The 19,501-nt window shown below is 44.4% G+C and overlaps 1 protein-coding gene across 2 annotated transcripts in view; it reads left to right on the top strand.

Moving 5' to 3' along the window:
• Positions 1–19,501, top strand: part of LOC126070537 (zinc finger protein 420-like) — a 406,055-nt gene that overhangs the window by 171,351 nt on the left and 215,203 nt on the right. For both annotated transcript variants that reach the window (XM_049874810.1, XM_049874811.1), the window contains one exon: positions 2,022–2,097. In XM_049874810.1, coding sequence (XP_049730767.1) covers positions 2,022–2,097 — 76 coding nt within the window. The remainder of the gene's footprint in view (positions 1–2,021; positions 2,098–19,501) is intronic.

Consider the following 19,501-nt stretch of genomic DNA (forward strand, 5'->3'; position numbering starts at 1 on the left):
CAGGGTTCCAACTGTGCAGATGTAATTGTCAAACCCCACATGGCCCTGACAGGATCACATTTCTAGGTGTGTGATTTAAAGTGCTGTGGAGACCTGCAGCTTTTAAATACCTGGATTTGTTTAATTTGGAGTCAGGACAAAAGGATCCCTGACCTCTGGGGGTCCTCAGGTCTTTGCCCATGGAGAGGAGAGAGGTAAAGGACCCCACAGGAGGGTTCCTAGTGGCAGGATGTGAGTCTTGGTCCCGTTTTCCCTTGCGGCTACGAATCTCCTTTTTGCCTGGGTACTCCTGTATTTCCCCTGGCAGAGACCTGGAGTCAAGTTCCTGCCAACCCATTTACTTAGGTATTCGAACATGAACAAATTACTGGACTTGCTGTGCCTGTACTTCCTTATTCTTAAAAGTGAACAAATAACATCTCTCAGGCACATTCACTGCCCTAACTTTAAGACACTGCTACCTGGCCCCACCTCTCAGCCCTGCTCCCCATGCAGCCCCAGCCTTATGCAAACACCCCCTCCACCTCTCTGAGATCTCACCACGTTTCTGCTCTTAGCCTGTAAGTAAAATAGATGTTGGGATACTCACGCCGCTGGATGCTCACTGCACTGGGGCCATTGGAGCTGCCTGAGGGGTGAGGGGCGGTTACCACCAGGGAAGACATGGGCTCACACTGCTGTCCAGGTAGAGGGGCCACCTCATCAGGCTTAGTGACCCTCATGAAAACGCCATTCTACAAGCACTGTGCTTACCTGGGGCTGTAGTCTCTCCTGAAGGTAAGAATAGTTCAACAGGCAGTGTTTCTGCGGACTGCCTAGCACCCCACCCCTGCCCCACATCACGTCCTCTCTGATGTTCCACGACCTGGATGTTTGAGTCACACCAGCCTCACAGCTCAGAAGACTGCACCTGCCCTCAGAAAGGCCTTTGAATTAATAGTTTTTCCCCTTTTGATGAGGAAGATGTTTCAGCTTCCAATATGATGTGGCCGACACTACACTAGTCTTTGACCCTGCAGTTTGAGACATTAGGCAGGCAGCAGCTGTGATCCACAGGACACCGAAAAGATTCCTGTGGATGAGAAGGGTGAGAATAAAGTTCTGTTGACCTCAATGACCTGCAGGCCCAGGAAATCCGGGGGGCCTGGAGATAGGATCTGGCCCCGCCCTGTGCTGTTCCTGCCCCCGTCCCCACCCTGCTTGTGCACCAGCCACGCCCCATTCAAACAACCTACCTCCCATGCCTGGTCACTGTCTAAGCCCTGCCTCCTGCACTGCACCTCCTACATCCTGCTTCCCTGCACTTTCCTGCTAACTGCGAAGTCCACTGCTCTGAGCAAAAGTTCTCTGTGGTGAGTGAGTTTCCATCTTTCCAATTTAGACCTGTGCTTGGTGTCCTTTCCACCACTCCTCACCCCATACTCCACGCCCGGACAGGGGTGGCTGAGGACCTTAAAGTCCCTGCACCACCCACCCCACCCAGGTCCCGCCCCACCACTTAAGCCTCCTCCGCTGGCCCAACCCTGTCATGTGCTGAACTGGCCCTTAATAACGGATTTTTATCAAAAATGGAAGGCCTGCTGACTTAGTAGTTAAGAGCTAAGGCTGCTAAGAAAAAGGCCTTTGGTTTGAATCCACCAGGCGCTCCTTGGAAACCCTACTATGGAGCAGTTCTACTCTGTCCTATAGGGTCAGTATTAGTCGGAATCCACTTCACCGCCAAGAGTTTGATTTTTTGCTGCTGCTGTTGTTTTTTTTTTTTTTGAAAAACGCTGCTTTCAAAAGTCAGCCTGTTGCACACACAAAGATATCTGTATTTAAAAAATGTCAAAATAAATAGACATGGTGTTTGCAAAATGTATCAAATAGTTTTCAGATGTGTAACACTGAAGATTTCCTGCCTGCCCAACTACCTCGCGGTAAACTGCTCTTAGCTTGGCCTTGCCTGACCAGATATTTTATGTGCACTACGTATGCGCTTTGTACATTTATAATGGTGTCATTTTCAACATTACCAACAGGGACCGCACACCACTCCTGTGCAGCTGTGGCGACCGCTGCGGAGGGAGGGGCCCCAGCCTCAAGTTGCAAGTCATGGTGTGTCCTGGCGGCTCCTACAGGGGAGGGCGTGGGTGGGACTTGTTTCCTGGGCCAGACAGGTATATGGTGTTCGGGAGGAACGCCGTGACATGTGACGCGTCCTCACCTGGCCGGAGTCACTGGGCCCTGAGGCAGCTAGCAGAGTCAGGGTGGCCGGAGGCCCTCTGTCTCTAGACAGGTGACTCCACCCTGAGCATGCACCTCTCAGCTGTAAAGAGGATGTTGAGGTGTGGATCTTTGTCCAGCACAGCCTCCGCACTCCTCTTTAGCACCTCCTGACCAGCACCTGTGCCTCCACAGAGGAAGTGATAGCAGCAATGTGAATGAATGTCTTCTCTGATGACCACAGAAGCTAGGGGGTCTGCAGGCCAACTATGAAAAGTTACTGCCCTAATGTCACCTTTGAACCCAGAATTGTGCCGTCTTGGGGGAGTCGCCCCACAGTGCCTGGGCTTCAGGGGAGCTGTCAGGGCCTTGGTCCCCATGGGAGGTGTACGTGTCTCTAGACCCCATGTACCCTACCTTAAGTGTAAAGGACTTGTTGGGGCTCTAGAGGGTGGGGATATGGGGGTGAGGAGGTCTTTGGTGTGCTTTCCTTTGCTTTTTGAATAATGTCCAGCTGCCATCTGCCTCAGGCAGACATGTCTCACCTGGACCCTAGGTCCCAAGTGGCCTCAGACTTTGTCTGCAGCCACTCAACCACTGTCTCTGCCTATCCACTCCACACACACCTGCCTCCGGACATTTGCACGTGCTGCATCATACAACTAGAAAGTCCTTTTACTGTCCCAGGAGCCATCAGTCTTTGTTCAGTCATCATATTTACCCTCAGGCTTTCTTGACCGCCCAGGTGTGCTCCTGCCCCCCAGCCAGCTTTGTTTTCTTCAGTGTCTTTCTTCTCCCGCTGGAGGAATCCCGTGAGGGCAGGCTCTGTGTATCCCAAGCTCTGCAGAGAGGTAGTATGCACAGATGAGGTGCATAACCAGCCAGATGCCAGCCTTCCACCTGACCTGATAGTTAATGCCCCCACACCCACTAGGTAGACCTGCTGGGGTCACATCTTATCCACCGTGCATGCCCGGGAGGAGACCCTTGCAGGGACACCTTTGATGCCTCGCAGTCTCCCCTTTCTGTCTCAGGAAGCTATTCCCTGAACAGTTGCCTTCCCCAGCGTACTTGCGCCCTGCTGTAGTGGACAGGGGTAGCCTGGCATGGGAGAGTGGATTGGCAGTCCTTCCCTCTCACGCGCTGAAACGCCTGGCACAGACTGATCTTTTTATTGTCTCTAGTTTTGCCTTTTCTATAGTGGCTTCATTCACTTACAATATACCCTTCAGTTTCCATGGCTTGATAAGTCAATTTTTAAATATTGTTTAGTGGGATTCCATCATCTAGATGTACCACAATTTGTTAATACGTGCACCCACTGGAAAACATCTTGGTTGCTTCCGGTTTGTGGCAATTTTGAAAAAAGCTGCTTTTGTGCAGCTTTGTTATGTGAGCATACATTTTCAACTTATTTGGATAAGTACTGAGGAAAGATTGCTGAGTCACATGGTGTGATGGTTAAAGTTCTGTGCCAACTTGGCTGGGTCATGATTCTGTGGTTTGTCAGTTATGTAATGAGGTAGTTTGGTAGTTACGTATTGATGGTATTTGGCAGTTATTTAATGATGTAGTCATTCTCCATGATGTCATCTGATTTGATATGCCAATCAGTTTAAGGGGAATTTCTTCAGGGATGTGGCCTGCTTGCAATATATATGGAGATTCTTGCAAAGCTCGCCTGCTTGCTCCAGATCCTATATCTGGCTTATCATCCTCTGACCCCCAGTAGTTCCTGTCATCTTGGGATTCGTTTGCGTTCACAACCCCTGAGCCAGCAGCCTGCCAGCTGACTTGCTGATCTTGGGTTCATCACCTCTTGCAGCTGTGTGAATCAGGAGAAGCCTCCAGACTGATGCCTTACCCACAGACTTGGGATTTGCCAGCCTCTTTAGTTGCATGGGAAACCCTGGTTGCGTAGTGGTTAAGTGCTATGGCTGCTAACCAAAGGGTCGGCTGTTCGAATCTGCCAGGCGCTCATTGGAAACTCTGTGGTGCAGTTCTACTTTGTCCTATAGGGTCGCTATGAGTCAGAATCGACTCTACGGCACTGGGATTGGTTTTTTGGTTTTTTTTTTTTGGTTTTAATTGCATGAGTCATTTTCTTGAGAATAAACTCTCTGTCTATATATATACATGTGTACTTCACTGGTTTTGCTTTTCTAAAGAATCTAGTCTAAGACATATGGTTAGCCCATGTGTAGCTTTGAAGAACCTGCTGGACTGTCTTCCAAAGTAGCTGTATCATTCTGCATACCCAGCATCAATGAATGAGAGTTCCTGTTGCCCCACATCCTCACCAGCATTTGGTGTTGTCAGTGTTTTAGATTTTATCCATTCTAATAGATATGTAGTGGAAAATATGGTGGAAAACTCAGTATGACATCTTCATCTAGATATTTGTGAAGGACATATGGCCTTCCCAGGTATTTGGTATCAATCATGAAACCACCGCATGGCGTTCATTGTCATCTAAAAGAGGGTTGATTTGAATAGACCTCAGAAGGAAGTCTTCCAGATAAATCCACCTCAAAGAGCAGCTCATCTACTTGGGGATGAGGCAGCTGAAGAGGAATTTTAACAAAACTGAGGTTAAGACTCAACTTATAAGTCAGGAATTCCTCAAGCAAAATAACGAGAGAGGCCAAGAGCCTGCTGTCCACAACTCATCACTGAAGAGTCCAGCCAAGAGCTTCCCCCTCTGTGCTGCTCTCTTGTGTGCCCTGAAGCCACACATTCCACAATGGAGTGAGGGGGCTTAGTGTCCATTAGGATGACTTTCTGGGCAAAGACATTCAGGAAGCTCTACATATCTGGTGGTATCTCATATGAGATAGTACATGGGGCATCCACCTTTGCATTAGGCCTGTACACACATTAAAGAAACACTTCCAGTATCGTTCAATGACATTACTGTTCACTCTCTCTGAACATAAGGCAGTCTCCTTGGCCCCATAGAGCATCCAAACATCCGAGAGCTGAAGGAACAGAAGCCTTGAGGAAAAGATCCAGGTGATCCAGGCCACCACTCCACATGCCCCTTGTCCAGCTGGGCTGGACCCTGGTTAGGGAACAAGTCACAGCTGGAAACCCTTCAGGGCACCCATTACTCAGGAAGCTGCCATGTCTGTCAAAGTAAGGGAACTCTTGAGTGTAAACAGTGAGGTGTATGGGAAGACAGGGGTGACAGGGCCCAGCAGGGCTAGGATGATGAAGTCTTGTAAACCCAGGACCTGAGAGCAAGACAAACATTGTCCCCAACCTCCTGACTTAGTCAACACAGGCTCAGCATTGCCAAACTCCTCAGATTAGGCTGCAGTAAAATTGTGTTGTGGGATGAGGGGGTTGAAGAAAGCCTCACTTCCTTTCCATATTTAACCATGGTGGGTTCACAAGCCAAAGCAGCAAATAAGACCCAGCTCAACCCTGGTCCAACCCTCCTCTTTTTCCCCCACCATTATTCAAAGAGGACCCTGTTTTAGGATCTAGGAAAGGAAGACCCTTCCCATTCTGTCACCTGGGGACAAAGGTAAAGACCTGAAGGCAGTGAATCTAAAAGAAGCATCCCAATCCTCTTACTTTCACCAATAATAGAAACCCACAGGACACCACAGAAGAAACGCTGCCTCCTGAAGGGACAGTTTCCTAAAACTCCAACATGCCTAACTGGAAGCTAGTTACAGATGCTAGCATAGATTTTTGCAGCTATCCTAGCCCAAATGACTACTGACCGTTGACACTGCCTACCTGTTGGAGTTTGTGAATAGTAATATGGCCTTGGGCTCTTCAGATACAGAATTAAAGCAGAACTAAAAGTGTAAAAGTCAAAGTGAATTAACTAAACTTTCATCTAAACTGAAAATTTTGCCAGCTTAGAGCTGCAGCAGTGTTTCCAAACTTTAGCATATAAAACATGGATCCCGCGGAGGGCCTCTTAAAGGGATTGCTGTACCTGTGTTCTTGTGACCAGCCCCCCTGTGCCCCTCGCCATCCCAGGCCCCACCCCCTGCACCGCCCCACTCCCCTGCACCGCCCCTCTCCAAACCTTTGCATTTCTCGTCCCCGCCCTTGCTCAGCTCCGCCTTGCCTCACCCCGCCCTTTGCTATGCCAGGCTGGCCCCCGGTACATTCCCGCTCCGCCCCTTCCTACTCCAGGCCCCGCCCCTGCGTAGCCCCGCCCCTGGGCGCCGTTTCCTGTCCAAACGAAAGAGGGTCTTTCGGAGCGACGATCACACGAGGTTAGTTGGGTGTGTTTTTTCTGATTCATATCCACGCTTCGCGACCATCCCAGCCCCACCCTTCCCGCTCGGAATCCGGGGGTTCCTGCGGACGTCGAAGTCCCCGACCCGCCCGGCTCCCGCCCCGGATCCGGGTCCGTTTCCTGTTAAAGCAGCTCAGAGTGGTCCGCCCGGCCTCCCCCTCTCCGGCCGGTGACCCACCTGCCCCCTTTCCTGGGGGAGCCCTTCCCCGACCCCTCCCCGGAGAGGCCCCGCGGGGTGGTCGCCTGCGCCCCCAGCCCGGTCCCCTGGGCTCTCAGGGCGGCGCCGGCCGCGCCCCATGCCGCGAATCAGGTAGTTCTGTTCATTTCGTCATTTTCAGTCAGATAATCTGTGTCTTCCTTTCATCCCTGAGACTTATTTCTTTAAGGTTTTATTGCTATTTACTTCATTTTTAATATGAGTTTTGGGTTTTTCTTTTCTGTCCTTTTTGGCTTACACGTTTGAACAGTCTGTTTCGTTTCAATCCCCTCCCTCCTTTTTGTTTTTTGGAAAGTTCCTGAGTGCCCAAAAAGGTTTTTGCTAGTGTACTAACCTAAAAAAATGGATGGCGGTTTGAATGGGGCAGGTGACACTGCGGAAGACGCCTGTGGTTTTGTAAAGATTGCAGCGGAGATAATCCTGTGCTGCATTTCTGCTCTGTAACGCCTGGGGCTACCGTGAGTGGGAATCCACTCCAGGGCAGTGGGTTTTTTTTTTTTTTTTAATGTTTTGTTTTTAAAGATACAATTTTTTAAGATCATTGCTTTGAGCATATTCCCTGGTTGCATACTTTCAGTCTTCGTGGTGACAATGACTTTAAGTTGGTCGTTTTCTAGTTTTCACGTAGATTATGAAAAACTTTTTTGTAACCACATTCTATGTGGTTACAAATTGTCTTTTCTCTTTTTGATGGGTTTTGTTTTGCTTGCAATGACTTTTTCTTTAAGTTAACTTTTATTGAGCTTCAAGTGAACGTTTACAAATCAAGTCAGACTCTCACATATAAGTTTATATACACCTTACTCCGTACTCCCACTTGCTCTCCCCCTAATGAGCCCTTTCAGTCTCTCCTTTCGTGACATTTTTGCCAGCTTCCAACTCTCTCTATCCTCCCATCCCCCCTCCAGACAGGAGATGCCAACACAGTCTCAAGTGTCCACCTGATACAAATAGCTCACTCTTCATCAGCATCTCTCTCCTACCCACTGTCCAGTCCCTTTCATGTCTGATGAGTTGTCTTCGGGAATGGTTCCTGTCCTGGGCCAACAGAAGGTTTGGGGACCATGACCGCCGGCATTCTTCTAGTCTCAGTCAGACCATTAAGTATGGTCTTTTTGTGAGAATTTGGGGTCTGCATCCCACTGATCTCCTGCTCCCTCAGGGGTTCTGTGTTGTGCTCCCTGTCAGGGCAGTCATCGGTTGTGGCCGGGCACCATCTAGTTCTTCTGGTCTCAGGATGATGTAAGTCTCTGGTTCATGTGGCCCTTTCTGTCTCTTGGGCTCTTAGTTATTGTGTGACCTTGGTGTTCTTCATTCTCCTTTGCTCGAGGTGGGTTGAGACCAATTGATGCATCTTAGATGGCCGCTTGATAGCATTTAAGACCCCAGACGCCACATTTCAAAGTGGGATGCAGAATGTTTTCATAATAGAATTATTTTGCCAATTGACTTAGAAGTCCCCTTAAGCCATAGTCCCCAAACCCCTGACCTTTGAAGCATTCAGTTTATCCCGGAAACTTCTTTGCTTTTGGTCCAGTCCAGTTGAGTTGACCTTCCATGTATTGAGTATTGTCCTTCCCTTCACCTAAAGCAGTTATTATCTACTAACTAATCAGTAAAAAACCCTTTCCCACCCTCCCTCTCTCCCCCCACATAACCACAAAAGTATGTGTTCTTCTCAGTTTATACTGTTTCTCAAGATCTTATAATAGTGGTCTTATACAATATTTGTCCTTTTGCCTCTGACTAATTTCGCTCAGCATAATGCCTTCCAGGTTCCTCCATGTTATGAAATGTTTCACAGATTCGTCACTGTTCTTTATCGATGCATAGTATTCCATTGTGTGAATATACCACAATTTATTTACCCATTCATCCATTGATGGACACCTTGGTTGCTTCCAGCTTTTTGCTGTTGTAAACAGAGCTGCAGTAAACTTGGGTGTGCTTGCCGTGACTTTTGTTTACTTTCATTTCACTGCAAGAACTGTGGCCTCCCGAATTTCTCCTTTTAAAAAAAAAAAAAAATGATTTTTTCATAGCTTTATTTGTAATTGAAGACAACACACTATCCAGAAGTAGGAGAATTGTTAAATACGGTGAGATATCATCTTATTTGAAATTTGCTGACATTTTCTTTATGTCTCGTTACAGGGCCATATTTGATGAGTGTTCAGTCAGTGTATCCAAATGTCTTTGATAAAGGTTCAGTTTGTATTCACTAATTTGTTGTTGCTAGGTGTCCTCAAGTTGATTCTATCTGATGACACTGTGTGACAGAGTAAAACTGCCCCATAGAGATTTCTAAGCTGTAATCTTTATGGGTACGTACTTTGGATATGTTATCGGGAGGGGCCAGTCTCTGCAGGAAGACATCATGCTTGGTAGAGGGTCAGTGAAAAAGAGGAGGACCCTGAACAAGGTGGATTGACACGGAGGCTGTAAAAATGGGTTCAAACATAGCAACAATTGTGAGGATGATCCAGGACCAGGCAGTGTTTCATTCTGTTGTACATAGGGTTGCTGTCGGTCAGAATATACTGTATGGCACCTAACAACAACAACAGTCTTCATGGGAGCAGATTGCCAGGTCTTGAGTTCAAACAGCGAACCTTTCATTTAGTCACCAGTGTTTAACCATTGTGCCATCAGGGCTCCTTATTCACTAATTTAGATATACTGAATTCTCTATATGCTTACATTTTATTGCATTATTGATATGGTGATTTCACTGGGAATTGTTTTTAATTTTTCCTTTGAGGCTTAATAATTAATGAATTTTCTTTTATATGGGTGTTTCTGTTTAGTCATGTTTTCAGCATAGGTTTTTAGACACGACTATTCTACCTTCATGTTGTATTTTCTCTTTTTTTAGTTGCCATTGAGTTGATTCTGTCTCATGGCAACCCCATGTATTACAGAGAACTGTTCCCTAGGTTTTCTTGGCTATATTCTTCATAGATAATGAAGGCAGTATTTGTTCACTGTAAGTTCTTATTGCAGTAGGGATGCTCTAATGGGCAGTCGTGTTGATTTCCTTTGTAATGCACACAGATGTCCCAAGAGCAATCTTCCTTCTTTATTATTATTATTTTTTAAGATAAGTAAATTAAGTGCTACCAGAGTTAAAGTATAACCATAGTTGGCCAAACTCAATGTTAAGGGCACTGTCCTCCAGTCTGCCAAATCTGTGCGAGACATTTGACACCAACTGCAAGTTAGGAGTTTACCAATACCACCCTCAGTCCCATGTAGAAAGACTCTCAGAATTCATTGGAAGAGATTGTACTCTCGATCACGTTTTTACAGGGAAAACATAGAAATGAGAACCAGCCAAAGAAAAGACACATAGGGCAGAGTATAGAAGGGTTCCAAATGCCAAGCTTCCACATCCTCAGGATGTGATCAGTGGCATTGATGGTGACCATACCCATGGGTTATTGCCAACCCTAGCTGGTCACATGAGCTTCAGTGTACGGAATTTGTTTTGAGTCTTCATCACATAGGCCTGATTTATTGAATTGTTGTTCATGGGGCTGAACCCCAGCCATCCACTTGCCTCCCCATCCCCCAAGTCAGCCTGGTATCTTGGGGCCCAAAGCCCTGTCATAAGAAACCCAAACTCCATTCTGTAAATGCCTCGGCATCCCTTTTCTTCCAGCCCATGCTTAAATATTGCTTATTTCTAAAGAGCAAGTCTGCTCACCTTCCCAATCAACTCACCCTCACACCCCTGTACACAATCTGAGATAATTGTTCAGAGGGAGTTCCTCTCCTCACTGGGTCTCTGTTTCCCCGCCCACATGTCACATCCCGGAGCCCAGATGAGGAGCACATGCCTTCTGCCACATTCGTGTCCCCAGACCCCCAAGTTTCCTGCCACATGTTTTAAATAAGCCAGTAGTCACTAAGCTCATGAGAGAAAGTGTACTCTACCCCCTTGTACACTGTTAAAGGCAGAGCCCAGGTCTCTCTGCACTGTCTTTGATTCTCCACTTCTTTGGCTCTCATGTGAACTCTGTGGCACTCCAGTGTGTGCTTCGCCAGGCCCTGTGAGTAATAAACAATCATTTCTTTGTTTTGGTTGTTGAATGTTAAAGGGCAGCTTTGTAATCAAAGAAACCCCATCTAATTTCCACACAGCTGGTCTCACCACCTGACCCCCTCTGGGTGGCTGTGTGTTTACTCCTGTAGTAGGCTCTCATTTATTTGTACATATTTGTCTAGTATTAACACAAGCCCCAACTCTCTAATCACAAGGCCAGATTCCACCTCTAACTATGAGGTGCGGGGAAACACTGGTGGTGTAGTGGTTAAGACCTACAGGTGCTAATTAAAAGGTCAGCAGTTCAAACCCACCAGCCTCTCCTTGGACACCCTATGGAGTAAGTCTTCTCTGTCCTATAGGGTCAGTATGCGTCGAAATCAACTCACGGTAATGGTTTTGGTATGGGTTTAATCACATGTGGACCAAGGGGCCCACCAGTAATCACAAAGGCAGTCCTATCACTCTGGAAATACCAAGGGTTTAGGGGTTACCTCCCAGGAGCCAGGGCAAAGGGCAGACCTCTCTTTGTTGTTGTTAGTTGCCATTGAGTCCATTCTGACTCATGGTGACTTCACTGTGCAGAGCAGAGCTGCTCCATATGGTATTCAAGGCTGTGACTTTTCAAAATCATATGGCTAGGCATGTCTTCCAAGGAACCTCTGGGTGGGTTCAAACCATCAACCTTTTGGCTAGTAGTCAGCACTTGACTGTGCCGCCCAGCCGCCAGAGCGCTCTCTTTAGGTGAGATCACATTCTCTACTAAAGAAAAAAAAAAAAAAAGTAGTACTTAAATGTGTCCATTGTACTAAAATACTGAAAAACATCAACAGAAAATGATAATGAAAATCCAGCCAGAAAATCCATCGTTGAGAGACCACTGCTCTTATTTTGGTTAATTATGCTGTTGGTTTGCGTGCACTGTAGATTTCTTGAAAAGACCTCATTTCATGAATAAGTTTTATGTATTTTCCCCATGGCATTAAATATTTTTACACTACTGTGTGTGAATGAGGAGCCCTGGTGGTGGAATGGTTAAACACACAGCTGCTAACTGGTGGTTTAACCTGCCCAGCTGCCCTGTAGGAGAAGGACCTGGCAGTCTACTTCTATAAAGATTACAGCTTAGAAAACCCTATGGGGCAGTTGTACTCTGTCACATGGGGTCGCTAGGAGTCGGAATTGACTTGACCACAGCTGATAACAACAGCAACTACATGTTAAAAATAAACCAAACCCATTGCCATGGAGTCAATTCTGACTCCTAGTGATCCTATAGTACAGAGTAGAACTGCCCCATAGAATTTCCAGGGAGCGGCTGGTGGATTCGAACTGAAGACCTTTTGTTTAGCAGGTGAGCTCTTAAATGCTGTGCCGCCAGGGTTCCAAAATCCTGTTAAAAGTAGTTCTTTTTATCATCAGGTACTGTCAAGTTGGTTCCGACTCCAGCGACCCTACGTACGGCAGTAGGAAACACTACCTGGTCTTGCGCCATGCTCCCAGTCATTGCTATGTTTGAGCCCATTGTCGCAGCCATCGTGTCAATCCATCTCATTGACGGTCTTCTGTTTCGTTGACCCTGTACTTTACCAAGCATGATGTCCTTCTGCAGGGACTGGTCCCACCTGATAATATGTCCAAAGTATATGAGACGAAGTTTTCCCTTCTTCGCTTCTAAGGAGCATTTTGACGGTACTTCTTTCAAGATAGATTTGTTCATTTTTCTGGCAGTCCATGGTATATTCACTGTTCTTCACAAACATCGTAATTTGAATGTGTCAGTTTTTCCTCAGTCTTCTGTATTCATTGTCCAGCTTTCGCACACATTTGAGGGAATTGAAAATACCATGGGTTGGGTCTGAAGCTCCTTAGCCTCCACAGTGACGCCTTTGCTTTTTAATACTTTAAAGAGGTCTTTTGCAGCAGATTTGCCCCATGCAATGAGTCTTTTGATTTCTTGACTGCCGCTTCCATGGACGTGGATTGTGGATCCAGGTAAAATGAAATCCTTTACAACTTCAGCTTTTTTTTCCATTTATCATGATGTTGCTTATCGGTCCACTTGTGAGGATTCTTTTTTGTTGTTGTTTATGTTGAGTAATCCATACTGAAGGCTGTGGTCTTTGATCTTCATCAGTAAGTGCTTCAAGGTCTTTTCACTTTTAGCAAGGAGGGTTATCTGCATACCGCAGGCTGTTAATGATTCTTCCTCCAATCCTGATGCCACTTTCTTCTTCATATAGTCCAGATTCTCAGATTATTTGCTGAGCATACAGATTGAATATCATCATAGGGTCGCTGTGAGTGGGAATTGACTCGACGGCAGTGGGTTATACAGATTGAGTAAGTGTGGTGAAAGGATACAACCCTGATGCACACCTTTCCTGATTTTAAACCATGCAGTATCCCCTTGTTCTGTTCGAACAACTGCCTCTTGGTCAGTGTACAGGTTCTGCATGAGAGCAGTTAAGTGTTTTGGAATTCCCGTTTTCTGCAGTGTTATCCATAATTTGTTATGACCCATACAGTTGAATGCCTTTGCATAGTCAGTAGAACACAGGAAGCCATCTTTTTGGTATCCTCTGCTCTCAGCCTATAGCCATCTGACATGAGCAATGATATCCCTCGCTCTACATCCTCTTCTGAATCCAGTTTGAATTTTCTGGCAGCTCCCTGTTAATGTATTGCTGCAACCATTTTTAAATTATCTTCGGCAGAATTTTACTTGTTTGTGATAGTATTAATATTGTTCAGAAATTTCCATATTCTGCTAGATTACATTTCCTTGAAACGGGCACAACTATATATGTCTTCCAGTCAGTTTGCCAGGTAGCTTTGTTCCACATTTTGTGGCATGTCCTGGTGAGCGTGTCTAGCACTGCATCCATTTGCTGAAACATCTCAATTGGTATTCTTATCAATTCCTGGACTCTTGTTTTAAAAAGCAGTGGTAAAAGTAGTAACTGATTCTGTATGTGCATATGTGTGTGCTTATATAATGACCTCTAAATTCGTTGTTGTTGGTTTATAACTTGTTTCAAGTTGCCTCAGTTCGGAAACCCTCTGCCAATATCATTTCAGTGGTGTATATTTTACTTGATGTTTTGATTCCTTGGGTTCAATTCTAGAGCCCAACCCTCTGCATTCTGCTAGTTATTAAGATGTTTGACTCAAGGCAAGTTAGAACCTGTGACACAGTTTTCCTCTCTCTCAGGTGAGAACAGATCATTTCTGTTATGATCACAAGGTTAGATCCTAACCTTTCTCTAAAGACTCTTTTGACTCTTTCTCATCATAATTTTCCTGTTTTCACCATTTTTCAGTGTGTGATTTAGTGACATTACAAACATTAACATTCGTATGTGGCCCAGTCCACCATCTAATTCCAAAACTTTTTCATCTTTCCTCACAGAAACTCAGTACCCCTTTAGCAGTAACTCCCCATACCCTCTTCCCTGAGTCTTTGCAGCCACTAATAAAGTTTGGTGTCTATGCTTTTGCCTGTTCTACTTGTATCATGTATGTTATATCATGGAATATTTGGCCTGTTGTGTCTCCCTGATTTCACTTAGCATCATGTTTTCAAGGTCCGTGGTGAAGCATTAACAAAATTTCTTTTATGTCTGATCAATATTTGATGGTGTGTGTTTTTAATCCATTCATCTGTTGATAGGCACTTCAGTTGTTTCCACCTTTTGACTATTGTCACTAATTTCCCAGTGAGCATTGGCATACAAGTATCTTTTAGAATCCTTGATTTCAAGTCTTTTGATTGGGTTTAAACTGCCAGTCTAGAAGTGGAGTTTCTGGGTCATATGGTAATTTTAATGTTTAACTTTTTGAGGAATTGCCAAACTGTTTTCGACAGTGTTCATGCTGTTTTACATTCTCACCCACAGTGTGTGAGGGTTCCAATTTCTCTACATCCTCACCAACCCTTCTTTTCCATTTTTCTGATAAGAGTGATCCAAGTGAGTGTGAAATATTATCTCATGTTGTTCTTGTTGTTTTTAATTTTTATTGTGCTTTAAGTGAAAGTTTACAAATCAAGTCACTCTGTCACATATAAGCTTATATACACCTTACTCCATACTCCCACTTACTCTCCCCCTAATGAGTCAGCCTACTCCCTCCTTCTAGTCTCTCCTTTCATGACGATTTTGCCAGTTTCTAACCCTCTCTACCCTCCTATCTACCCTCCAGACAGGATATGCCAACACAGTCTCAAGTGTCCACCTGATACAAGTAGCTCACTCTTCGTCAGCATCTCTCTCCAACCCATTGTCCAGTCCCTTCCATGTCTGATGAGTTGTCTTCGGGAATGGTTCCTGTCCTGGGCCAACAGAAGGTTTGGGGACCATGACCGCCGGGATTCCTCTAGTCTCAGTCAGACCATTAAGTACGGTCTTTTTATGAGAATTTGGGGTCTGCATCCCACTGATCTCCTGCTCCCTCAGGGGTTCTCTGTTGTGCTCGCTGTCAGGGCAGTCATCCATTGTGGCCGGGCACCAACTAGTTCTTCTGGTCTCAGGATGATGTAAGTCTCTGGTTCATGTGGCCCTTTCTGTCTCTTGGGCTCATAGTTGTCTTGTGACCTTCGTGTTCTTCATTCTCCTTTGACCCAGGTGGGTTGAGACCAATTGATGCATCTTACATGGCCGCTTGTTAGCATTTAAGACCCCAGACGCATTTAAGACCCCAGACGCCACATTTCAAAGTGGGATGCAGAATGTTTTCATAATAGAATTATTTTGCCAATTGACTTAGAAGTCCCCTTAAGCCATAGTCCCCAAACCCCTGACCTTTGAAGCATTCAGTTTATCCCGGAAACTTCTTTGCTTTTGGTCCAGTACAGTTGAGCTGACCTTCCGTGTATTGAGTATTGTCCTTCCCTTCACCTAAAGTCGTTCTTATCTACTATCTAATCAGTAAGTAACCCTCTCCCACCCTCTCTCCCTCCCCGCCTCATAACCACAAAAGTATGTGTTCTTCTCAGTTTATACTATTTCTCAAGATCGTATAATAGTGGTCTTATACAATATTTGTCCTTTTGCCTCTGACTAATTTCACTCAGCATAATGCCTTCCAGGTTCCTCCATGTTATGAAATGTTTCACAGATTCGTCACTGTTCTTTATCGATGTGTGGTATCCCACTGTGTGAATACACCACAATTTATTTAACCATTCATCTGTTGATGGACACCTTGGTTGCTTCCAGCTTTTTGCTATTGTAAACAGAGCTGCAATAAACATGGGAGTGCATATATCTGTTCGTGTGAAGGCTCTTATTTCTCTAGGGTATATTCCGAGGAGTGGGATTTCTGGGTTGTATGGTAGTTCTATTTCTAACTTTTTAAGAAAACACCAGATAGATTTCCAAAGTGGTTGTACCATTTTACATTCCCACCAGCGGTGTATAAGAGTTCCAATCTCTCCGCAGCCTCTCCAACATTTATTATTTTGTGTTTTTTGGATTAATGCCAGCCTTGTTGGAGTGAGATGGAATCTCATCGTTGTTTTAATTTGCATTTCTCTAATGGCTAATGATCGAGAGCATCTTCTCATGTACCTGTTAGCTGCCTGAATATCTTCTTTAGTGAAGTGTGTGTTCCTATCCTTTGCCCACTTTTTGATTGGGTTGTTTATCTTTTTGTGGTTGAGTTTTAACAGAATCGTATAGATTTTAGAGATCAGGCGCTGGTCGGAGATGTCATAGCTGAAAATTCTTTCCCAATCTGTAGGTGGTCTTTATACTCTTTTGGTGAAGTCTTTAGATGAGCATAGGTGTTTGATTTTTAGGAGCTCCCAGTTATCTGGTTTCTCTTCGTCATTTTTGGTAATATTTTGTATTCTCTTTATGCCTTGTATTACGGCTCCTAATGCTGTCCCTATTTTTTCTTCCATGATCTTTATTGTTTTAGCCTTTATGTTTAGGTCTTTGACCATTTGGAGTTAGTTTTTGTGCATGGTGCGAGATATGGGTCCTGTTTCGTTTTTTTGCAAATGGATATCCAGTTATACCAGCACCATTTCTTAAAAAGACTATCTTTTCCCCAGTTAACCGACACTGGGCCTTTGTCAAATATCAGCTGCTCATATGTGGATGGATTTATATCTGGGTTCTCAATTCTGTTCCATTGGTTTATGTGCCTGTTGTTGTACCAGTACTAGGCTGTTTTGACTACTGTGGCTGTATAATAGGTTCTAAAATCAGGTAGAGTGAGGCCTCCCACTTTCTTCTGCTTTTTCAGTAATGCTTTACTTATCTGAGGCTTCTTTCCATTCCATATGAAGTTGGTGATTTGTTTCTCCATCACATTAACAAATGTCATTGGAATTTGAATCGGAAGTGTATGTATAGATGGCTTTTGGTAGAATAGGCATTTTTACTATGTTAAGTCTTCCTATCCATGAGCAAGGTATGTTTTTCCACTTATGCAGGTCCTTTTTAGTTTCTTGCACTACTACTCTGTAGTTTTCTTTGTATAGGTCTTTTACATCTTTGGTAAGATTTATTCCTAAGTATTTTATCTTCTTGGGGACTACTGTGAATGGTATTGATTTGGTGATTTCCTCTTCGATGTTCTTTTTGTTGATGTAGAGGAGTCCAAGTGATTTTTGTATGTTTATCTTATAACCTGAGACTCTGCCGAACTCTTCTATTAGTTTCAGTAGTTTTCTGGAGGATTCCTTAGGGTTTTCTGTGTTTAAGATCACGTCATCTGCATATAGAGATAATTTTACTTCCTATGGATACTTTTTAGGTGTAACCAAACAACGAGCAGGATTCCTTTGCTGGGTTTGAAGGATTAGGACCACAGTGTTGTGAGACATCTTGGCCAACTGACATAATACGGTACATCAAGTTTATGTTCTACAGCCTAGTTTGGTAATGTCTAGAGTCTTAAATGCTTCTGAGGCCCATCTAAGATACAATTATTAGTCTCTACTTGTCTGGAGCAAAAAAGAAAGAAGAAAACCAAAGACTCAAAGAAGAAAGTAGTTTAAAAGACTAACAGGATACCTAAACCTGAGACCAGAAGAACTAGATGAGATGGTATCTGGCTACCACTTGTGGCCATTCTGATAAGGGGCACAACAGATGGATCCTGATAGAAGGGGAGAAAAATGTGGAACATAATTTCAAATTCCTAAAAAAAAATAAATAAAAAGCTGAAACTGGAGGACTCCCCAGGACTGCTGCCCTGAGATACTCTTTAAACCTTGAACCAAAACTAGCCCCTTAGGTCTCCTTTTAACTAAATAACGGATTGGCTCACACAATAAATAATATCGCCTGTGAGGGCTGTGCTCCATTAAAAAATCAATACAAAACCAGTTGGTCAACAATTATTTTAAAACAAAGAAAATAATGTAAGGGCACAGAAACTAGGTTAATAGAAAAGGAACAACCAGAAGAGAAATAACAAGAATGTTTACAAATTCTGAAGAATGTCACCAATATCACTGAATAAGTAGTGTGGAAATTGTTGAAAGGGAACCTAAACTGCTGTGTAAACCTTTACTGAATAGACCATAAAATGCTATTTAAATAAATAAATAAAAGACGTGGGTGTCAAAGATATAATAACTGTAATAATAATCCAGGCAGGAAGTAGATGAGATCACGGTGGGAATCACTGGGAGGCCATAAAAACTGACAAGCTCTATTTACTACCAGGGATTCAGATTCCCATTACTTAAACTATGGAAACCCTGGTGGCGTAGTGGTTAAGTGCTACGGCTGTTAACCAAGAGCTTGGCAGTTCAAATCCTCCAGGCACTCCTTGGAAACTCTATAGGGCAGTTCTACTCTGTCCTGTACGGTCGCTGTGAGTCGGAATCGACCTGATGGCAGTGGGTTTGGTTTGGTTTGGTTTGGTTCAGGAGGACTTACCTGTCTAAACTTCTGATACTTGGATCTCAGACATTTACATTTATATTCACTTAGAGCAAGCTTTGTAAGAGTAAGGTACTGTATACAATCCAAGTGTCCACTGGTGGCGATACGATCAAAACAAACAAAGATCAACTGAACGCAGTATTAAGAAGTTTTGTAAGAATTTAGATTTAAGTTCTCTTTGTTATAAAAAGATCTCCAGGAAAATTTGTGAATTAAAAACCAAGCATAAATTTGAAGATAACTTTTGTTTAACAGAGTAAGAGAAATAACCTGTTTCACTTTCAAATTTTCACTGTTACATCAGTTAAAATAGGCGTTTCTCAGTGTTTCAGAAGTTTATATCCATTAATTTCAAAAATTCTCAGTACAAACACAAAGTGGTGTAGAAATCTTCTCCAAATGGAAACTGTAAACCCAAGAAGTTAAAAACACCACCTTGTAAGGTGAGCTTGTCTAGCGAAAAAGAACACTTTTATTTTAGATTCCAACTCAAGACTGCGGAGAGGAGGTGGAGGTCGGGTGAAAATTATAGGGACATAATATCAGCTCTAGCAGAGACAGGTGGGAGGACAAAGACTGAGACCGCGGAAACATGCTGCTCACACACCTGAAAGCCTCAAGGAAAAAGCATCCCTCCAAAACGGATGGAACTAGAGGCGCCATACACAATCCCGCTGCACTCACTGTCCTCTGCCTTATTTCACTGGTGAATTTATGAACAGACCAAGCTCCACCCGGGGCTCCATTAACAGTCAGGGGCTTCTGCCACCAGCTTCTCCCCCATTTTCTACCACACCAAACCACACGGTGTAAGAAGGGACCTGTAGCTTTACAGCTGCAAGAAAAGGCTCCAGTGCCTGGGGGAAGCC

This window comes from Elephas maximus, chromosome 2, assembly GCF_024166365.1.
Source record: "Elephas maximus indicus isolate mEleMax1 chromosome 2, mEleMax1 primary haplotype, whole genome shotgun sequence".
Lineage (NCBI taxonomy): Eukaryota > Metazoa > Chordata > Mammalia > Proboscidea > Elephantidae > Elephas > Elephas maximus.